General features: G+C 36.2%; 1 protein-coding gene across 3 annotated transcripts in view; it reads right to left on the minus strand.

Annotated features, from left to right (window-relative positions):
- Window positions 1–2,613: 2,613 nt before the first annotated feature.
- PCMTD1 (protein-L-isoaspartate (D-aspartate) O-methyltransferase domain containing 1) overlaps window positions 2,614–8,946 on the minus strand; it is a 40,675-nt gene continuing 34,342 nt past the window's right edge. For all 3 annotated transcript variants that reach the window (XM_017727444.1, XM_017727443.1, XM_008644918.2), the window contains 2 exons: window positions 8,352–8,475; window positions 2,614–5,400 (listed from right to left, as the gene is read on the minus strand). In XM_017727444.1, the coding sequence (XP_017582933.1) occupies window positions 5,030–5,400; window positions 8,352–8,475 (495 nt within the window). In that variant the 3' untranslated portion in view covers window positions 2,614–5,029. The remainder of the gene's footprint in view (window positions 5,401–8,351; window positions 8,476–8,946) is intronic.

Here is an 8,946-nt window from a genome sequence, read left to right on the forward strand (position 1 = left end):
ACCATTTATTTACCAGTAACTTCCCCCATACAAATTATCCATCTCTCCTTTATCCCTGCTCCTGTTCCAGCCCTGAAAAAAATGCTTTTTAATTACTGAGTCGAGATATGAAAGCTTCTTTTCATGCTTGTGTAGCTTTCTCATATGTACAGCACTGACATTGCCCATGGCAGGACAAACACTTCAGTCTCTCTGGTTGACCTGTTGTCTATAGATAACCTTTCACTCTCCTACACTTGTGTGGCACAAGCTTAGTTTCATGTAAGAGTAGCATGTCAATATTATTTTAAGAATAAGCTATTTATCATTCTCACACAATGCTATAGTGCAGAAAACACAGCTGTGGTCTGGGAGCAGAAAAATGGAGACACAGGAAGCAGCAAAGGGACACAGGTGTGGGCCACCTTGGTACTGGAGATTCAAGTTACGCACAGCTCTAGAACACTCAGTTTTAAAAATATGCAGACCCCAAACTTGACAAAACTGGTCTCTGAAACAACAAAATACAGTATCTAACATAATGCAGATTCCACATACAGGTAACTTGAATACAAGCTGGAGATGCAGAACAACGAATGAAGATACAAAAAGCACATTATCCAACATGCAAATGACTCCCAATGCAGATCCCAGGAGGGTAGGAAGGAACCATCAGCGTGAACAAAATATTCTGCCCACAAAAGACGGCAGAGGCAGAGAACTCTGTGTTACCCTCTCAAGCAGTTGCAAGCTGTGGATTTAAAACTCAAGGTAAACAAAGGGAGACTGAGCATAACTCCAAGAGGAGGATTAGAAATGAAGAGCATGTGCTACAATTTTAATTGTATTACTGTATTAAAGAACTGCAATTTAACTCTTCAGGTCTATTTGCCTGCAAGAAACATTTTTCAGTTTGTTGAGATCATCCATTGAATGCAGTCAAGTAAGCAGCAGAGCAGTTAGAAACTCTAATCAATTATTTTTCAGCCAGGATAAAACGGCTACCAAAATGGAAAGGAAATGCTTATTAAAAAAAAACCAAACCACCCAGCATTGAGCCTGTACTGATACCTGTAATTTTGCTCTCTGTTCTCTCTTTATCCTAAATTCATGGCTAGTCATGAATTTATGAAGAAAAAGTGAGAGAAAACAATGAAGTGCTTTTGCTTCTCTCCAGCATGACAGTATTTTGTAAAATATCCTGGCAAGGTATTACATAGACTCCTCCCTCGCAGTAGAAGAGGACAGAGCTTTACCAGGGATGTGCAAGTTCCCTTTGCTCCCCTGACAATTCTCTTTAAAGCACTGCAGAATACAAAGGATGACAATCAGAAAACTCTAGAAAGAAAATGTTACCATCATGCTGAAAAGCACTGATAAATCAGCATTAGATTCTTGCTTCCATACTGACCACAAACATGGTGCAAGTCTTGTGGCTAAACAAGCCAGCTTTACTTAAATAGAGTAGCTCAACAAGTTGACACATACACTGTGAAGCTACAGAAGCAAGAGAGGCATTGACCAAGCCAGTCATCTAGATTTTACTGAGAAGTTGTTTTACTAAAGCAGCTCAAGAAATACACACCTTTAAAGCCTCACTGTTCCAGTTACACTCCAATGACCTTCTCAGATCAAGTTTATGGAAAACACCTCATACATGATTCAAGTGTTGTCAAAATAAGTAGCAGCTAATTAAAGTGAAGTTCAGTATATACACCTCTGAGAAGAACACAGACCACCACTCCTTTATCTTTTATAATTGATTAGTAAATCACACAAAGCCTTCAGTTTTACTCAATTACATGAACGATGGGAGCAGACACTTAAGGACATAAGGATAAATATTTAATGAGTTAAAACAGCTTTAATCAGAACACAGCACATTTTATTACATTCCCTATTTGTATTCAAATTGACAGGCAAAGATGCATTTTTAAAAGTACTTTAGAGAAAGAAAAAATACAGAATTAAAAAAAAAACCAGACTTAAGTTGCCAGCACCTGAACAAGCAACAGAGTGCTCAGTCAAGCACAGCTGTTCAGGCTTATTGCAATGAAAACTGCTCTTTTCAAGTTTTTGGGAGGCAGCCGCTCAGTTTGTCCTGAATGACATGGGATTAAAAATCCATGTCTTTTGAAAAGACTGCATTGGTCTTGGGCCCCCCTCCAGATCAAAGAAGAGAAACCCCCGTGAAGTTCCAATTCATCACATCTTTCCTTACAGTGACCACAATTATAACTCTGCTCATCAGCCTACCCAACCCACCTTGCATCTTTCCTCTAACTGGCAATAAAATGGAGCTGCATCCCGAAGGAGTTGCAGTAGGAAGTGTGACTCACTGTTGCTCACCACCCCTGAGGCTCTTACCTTCAAGTTTTTATTTATTTTGACCCAGGAAACTGCTCAGTTGAGGATAAAAAAAAAAAAAAAAACAACCACCCACCCCCTCAATATTAAGAAAAAAAAAAAACACACCATGGAAATATTCTTAAGTATATAGCTTCAATATATTAGCTTCTGGGCTCTCTCCAGAGGAAACTCTCCACACGAGTACTTCAAAAGTAGTGTGGGACCAAAATAGCTTTCCCTGTGTCTTTCAACCTTTGCAAAAATTCAAAATTTAGCAAGAATATGTACTTCTGAAATTCAAAACCAGCCTTTATTAAGAGATTACTGACCTAATTATGAAACAACTGCTACCTGAATTTCCAAATAACTGAAAATACTTCCACAGAAACACAGAAATTCAAGCAAGCAGAAACCACAAAAAACCATTTTATTGCAACAATGTCCCCATCAAGTGAGATGGCAAAAATTAAATTTTAATTAATTTTGCGTTTCTACTTTTTTATTTATGTAAATATAAATTCAAGAGTGTAAAATAAATCCACATATAAAACACAAAAGGAAACATTCTCTTTCAGTGACTCCAAAAAAAACTTACATACTGAAGATTCATGACAAGTCATCCACTGTCCATTTTTCCAAGTATACAGGCATGAAAGAATGAAGAAATTTTTTCTCAAAAAGCATCCTGTATAAAGTCCTTGAAGTACTTAAGTAATATTTAGTAATCTCAGTCTTGAGATAATGGATGTAGATTCCAAGAAAAGAAGAGACAAACATTTCAAACTTCAGATTATTTAACCTCCATCTAAAATAACCCATTTAAAACAAGATTATGTTCAATTCTTATAGCTGAAGCATCACAATTACTTTATTAGTATCATTATTTTGGAAAACTATTTCTTATAAGGTTTTCCTGCTTTTAGAATAAAGTCAGAATATTTATTTCAAATACTTTTCCTTAGTTATACAGTAAATATATTGCGGAAAGTAACTCCACATGCTGGTACAACAGGCCTTCATGAAGTTCCAATTAAACATTACTATGATGTACCTTAAAAACAGGGACTACAGCATGAAATGCACCAAAAAGAGTCAGTGTCATGGGATTGTGCCTGATCTTCCTTCTCAGATGCAATAAAATGCTAATGTATTTTGAAGTTAATATTGGAGTGCTAGACCATATGAACACTGGTTGGTTACAAATATTTGGAATAGGAACATTTACTGCTTTAGAAATATGTGATTATTTTCTTAATTGTTTCACACAAAAAGAAGTGTCACCAGTATTATAAAATGTATCATGGGGGATATTTCACTAGGAATGTTTTTCATTGGGTGTAACAGGCATATGTTTCCAATGATTGTGGTTTTTAATACATATCATGCCAAGTTCTTACTAAACTGTTTACCCTCATGGTTATGTTACAACAGAATGAAGAAATTAAGATGGTAAAAGCAAAGTTAAAAATGAGAACTGCAAGTAACTTCACAACTAGAAGAGGAAAAAAAATCATTGATGGATTTAAATCAGCACTATTGTGGGTCCCCACAGTTGCACTGCTACTCTTAGGTTTCCAAAGATGCGTATGATTTTATAAATATTTTTGTGCTAAGAGCCATGCTCAGAAACAAAATATAGGCTGGCACAAGTCTACCTTCTTGGAGATGCATGTTAAGTATAAAATTCACTTACTAAAGTGCATTTGCTGAACAAATTCTAACTTCTACTATTATAGCTATCCCAATAAGCAATACAAACTAAACTTTGTTGAAATTCTACCTCTACTTAAAAGCAGTAAATATAGATGACTGAAATCTAAATTACAATCTTGCATTACCAAACCTTTTGACTCAATGCTGTGAGCTTTAGAAATAAACAAAATGTACTGCCCTATACTTCCCAAAAATGAGGAATTGCCTCTAGTTAGAAATACTGACAGTGTAGAATGGAGTTAAGTATAAGCAGAGCTGAAGTAAGCATTGCTTTGCTTCTTATTCAATATGGTATTTCTTTAAGGCTCTGAGAGAAGCTGTTAGTTGTCTCAAGATCTTTTGGCAAAAGATAAATACAGAAGTAGCAGGGTCATCTGACATTTCAGAACTTGAATTTTCGTATTTCACTAAAGCCAGCTCATTCAGTGTCTGTATACATTTATTGCACTTGTGTTGTTGGAATACATCTATACCAACATAGTAATAATGATTGCAACAAAGCCATAGTAAAATAAACTTTAAAAGGGTCTGATTTGGACATTAGAGGATAAGTGTCTGCATGTTTAAAATGCTTCCCTAATAGTAATAAATACAGACAAATTGCCCATCAAGTCAGATGCACATGTTTAACCAATTATTTAGCATATATAAAATTTCACTCATCCTTTTATCAATACAAATCTGTTAGGGATCAAAAAAGACTTACCATGCAAAATATTGATTAGTGCTGCATAATGGAATATATATTTCTATCAGAGTTAAAACAGCATTTTCAAAATTTAAAGAAAAATAGATTTTTAAAAAGGGATTCTACTGTCGAATGCAAGTCTTCCTTGTAGCAAAGACAAGATAGAGACAAGTTACCATTATCGCTGTACTTCAGTCTTGATGAAAGACTAATAATAATTTGTCCACCTACTTCTTAATAAATGCTACATTTTCAAGAATAAAGGAACTATCAGTAGGCATTATCTCTACTTAAAACAAGTTATTTTTCTCTGTAATAGGTCAAGTATGCTTTTAAAGATTCAGGTAATGGTAGACTCATAATTTTCTCTCTCAACAGATTTCGAGGAGGCTCTTCTGGCTTCAAGGCCTCACTGTGATCTTTATCCTCCTCCTCTTTGTTATCCTCTTCCATTCTTTCATCTTCTTCACTATCTAGAGGCTGAGGAATGAGCTGATTACCAACAAACACATAGGTGTTAATCCTGCGTCTACGACATCTCCTGCGTTTGCGTTTTGGAGGAGCCTTCTGAGTAATACCCTTGGCTTTCATCTCCTCGTTTATGAAGTTTCTAAGAGTGCGTCTGATATATATTCGAGCTAGGTCCTGGAGGTTCCTAACAGCACATGGAGCTAGAATGAAAGAAAAGTAAGTTATACTAAGTGAAATTTCCCTCTAGCAAAAACCCCCAAACTAGCTGCAAGGTGGTGAGACTAATGTTCAAAAACAATTCAATTGAAATTTACTGAATGATACAATATGCAAATGAAACAAGGTTAGATAGTATCACCTTGACAAACCCTGTGGCACAGTCCAGGAGTAGAAAGCATGTACAGATCACTAAAATAAACATAAGAAATCATACAAGTACTGTCACTTTTTAGCACCTGGCACATCTTGACACCTACTGCTACCACTGTTAAGATCCTGTTGTGGGAAAACAATTTCTACCTCTGTGTCACATTTGTTTAGGCAAATGCCTTTCTTCTGCCTCCTTCTGCTCACCATGCTTTTCCTCACTTCCTACTGAATCTAACTGATGAGGGAAGGACATGTCTAATTCACAGGTGACCAACCAGATAAGCCACCTTTATCTTTGCAGAAGAGGAATTAAAATTACTCAAGTCCTAAGGGGAAAAAACCCCAAACCAACAAGCAAGAAAAAGCCAAAACTTTGTTTTCCAATGACAGGCAGGTGATAAAATACCGCTTGGTAACTCGACACCTGCCCTAGATGAGCTATGGATGGCTAATTCCAAGGAAAACAAAACCAAAAAAAGCACACCAACCACAGCTAAAGCTTGTTTAACTTTCTTACTTGTCACTTTCCTTCCTGTACAAAATACCCTACACTTAATGGGGACTAGAGCAAGTTAGTAAAGAAGTAATTTCAAAAATTACACTTCCAGAAAATTTGTTCAGCTAAAAAAGCTCCCAATGTAGTTGAAACAAGATCTATTGTCACATACAATGACTTCAGTTGCAGACTAATTAATTTATCTGAGAAAGAAAGGATGTCTCATTTCTTTAGTATAAAATCAGCTCAAAAGTTCAAAATTCAACAACAACCCTAGCTAACCATCCAGAACAGGTTTATAAGTTCAGGTGAAACAAACCATGATTGCAGATTGTATGCCAATTATAACAAAAGCAAGCATTTTTCAATAAGAGGAAGAGGATGCAAAATTTTGGATATTTAATGTGCATGTATTTCCAATTACCTACTACCAGTGAACTGCATCCTAACCAATTACATTGATAAAACAATGATAAACATTGATAAACCTTTTAACACCACCTCTGTAGTTTTCTACAGGAAAAAAGACTCTACTTTGAGCATGGCTGACAGATATTTTACATATGAGAGTTATTTTAGTTATATATAAACACTACATATATGTCAGAAGGCATTCAAGGGCTGTCCAAAGTATGGCACAGACTCCATGTTTACTTCGTAATGACATTTGCAACCACTGGCTAAAGTTTACAGAAGGAGCATTTTCACTAGACTACTTTGAACTTTTAAGATAAATTATAGGCCTTTGGATTTGAAACAAATAGACAATGTTACTATAAAAGAGGAATTACCTAAAAATTTTATTTCTTAAGCTTTTTACACCCCCGACCTCTTCCACGTACACCCAGCACACCCACGCAAATGTTTTAAGTTTCAAAATAAAACCAGATCAGCCTGAGCTGTGGAAAGAAGCTTATCTCTCTGATCTCATTTTACAGTGCAACTTCAAGTCTCCAACACTTTTTTATTTTAAATAGTTCGAACAGTACCACATTTGCTTATTTTTTTCCTCTTCTCACTAAAAAGTCATTTTGAAATTGTAGCACAGGAAACACCTTTCTTGTACTAGCATTCAGCTCTGAATGTCCACAGTCCGCAATCCTCATTCTGAAAATTTAGGAATGTTGATAGAAAATCCTCTTTTGTTCTAGGGAATTAGACTGTATAAAATCATTGTAAAGTTTGACTATCCACCTCTGTATTTCATTGCTAGATATGTTACAACCTATTATGGACGGAATGGAGGAAAAAATAATCTTGTATTAGTAAATTAATTTCAGGAAATGATTTCTGAGGGCTTGAAACAAGTGTTCAACCAACCAAAATTAATTATTTCTGCAAAGGAACAGATTACATAAAGGGAATTCTCTTCTATACTTTGTATAAAAAAAATGTAAATGTAACTATCATAACAAGCTCACAAACACTCAAAATTAAAAGCCAGATCAGCAGTTACAGGCAATGCAAGCTGATTGGACTCCTGAAGGGCTTACACAGTTAAAACACTTGCACTTGAAACATACAAAGGGGACAGTTCTCTTTAGTTACTTGTTAACAGATCAAAAGAGGAGAGAAAAGATGTTATCTTTTAGGCTCTTTGTTGGTTTATTTAATTTCCCATGTGCTACGGAAGCTCTGTATTAGTCTTCTCCCAGCCCTGACTACTCTGACAGAAAATTTCAACTCTATGCTTTTCTCTATCAGCTTTTTGTCCTTCCCTGTTATCATCCTATCTTACCATCCTGGCAACAGGCGGACTTCCAAAGACTTTCTAATTACCTTTACTACCTCTGCTCAAAGCATTGCAGCTACAAAGCCAATCCTGATGACTAATAACAAACAGCTAGGTATGACTATAACCATTGCAGACAGACATAAAAGCACACTCGGGCTTATTAATACTCTGTCATACCACAGCCCCAGTTTAGACTCTTCCTTCCATTTCAGAGGGAAGAGAAAAAAAGTTTTCTCTGGTAGATCATGAGAAAGTTAGCACTATGAGGGACCTAATAGTAGCTGCCTATTTTATCTATACTGCTGTAACAGAGAAGCTGAACCTAAAAGGAAAAGGCGGCCAGAAAAACAAGGTAGAAACATTCTATCACTTAAATTCAGAATATTAACTGTGAAGCAACACAAACCATGCACCAGGAGCACAAAAACAGATCAGTGAGCTACTGCTTTGCTAAATGGAATGTCTCTACACCACAGCCTCTCAACTTCCAGACCTCCAACATCATGCACTGTAACATCGCTTCAAGCCAAAGGGAGGGAACACAAACTTACGCAGTCCTACAGTGTCATGTTTGCCGTTGTCATTCCTGTTTGGTTGCACTAGTGGAGCAAATGAAACAGCAAGGATATTCTTACTTTCCCATGTGTTCTGTCCTGTTCTCAAGATCTGTGTTAGCTGCAAAACAAAACCAAAATAAATCAGTGGTTACAATTTTGTCATACTCAGTACTATTCAGATTGGTGTTCAAACACACTGCTATTTTGTTTTGCTTCAAAATTAATAAATTAAGGCTGTTTTATCAACAGAAAGAACTTTGATAATCCTTGCTATCACTTGGTCACTGGAGTACTGAATAAGGCTTTTTGGTAACGGGAAGAGATGCAGCTGGAAAACTAAGGCCCTAAGGTAAAAACTAAGGTAAGTTTTGTTTTTTCTCATTTTTCCAAAAGATCAAAGAACACTTTAGATCAGAAGCAACCTCTGGAGTCCTACCTCTTCCTTGAACAGGGCCAACTTCAAAGTAAAATTAGAAGGTTTTCCGATTAAGTGAAAAAAGATCTAGGACTGAGATTCCCACCTGTCTAGGCAACCTGCTGTAGTGTTCAACCATTCTTACTATGAAAAACTGTTTTCTTTATTTGCAAG

Source organism: Corvus brachyrhynchos, unplaced genomic scaffold (genome assembly GCF_000691975.1).
Source record: "Corvus brachyrhynchos isolate BGI_N302 unplaced genomic scaffold, ASM69197v1 scaffold60, whole genome shotgun sequence".
Classification (NCBI taxonomy): domain Eukaryota; kingdom Metazoa; phylum Chordata; class Aves; order Passeriformes; family Corvidae; genus Corvus; species Corvus brachyrhynchos.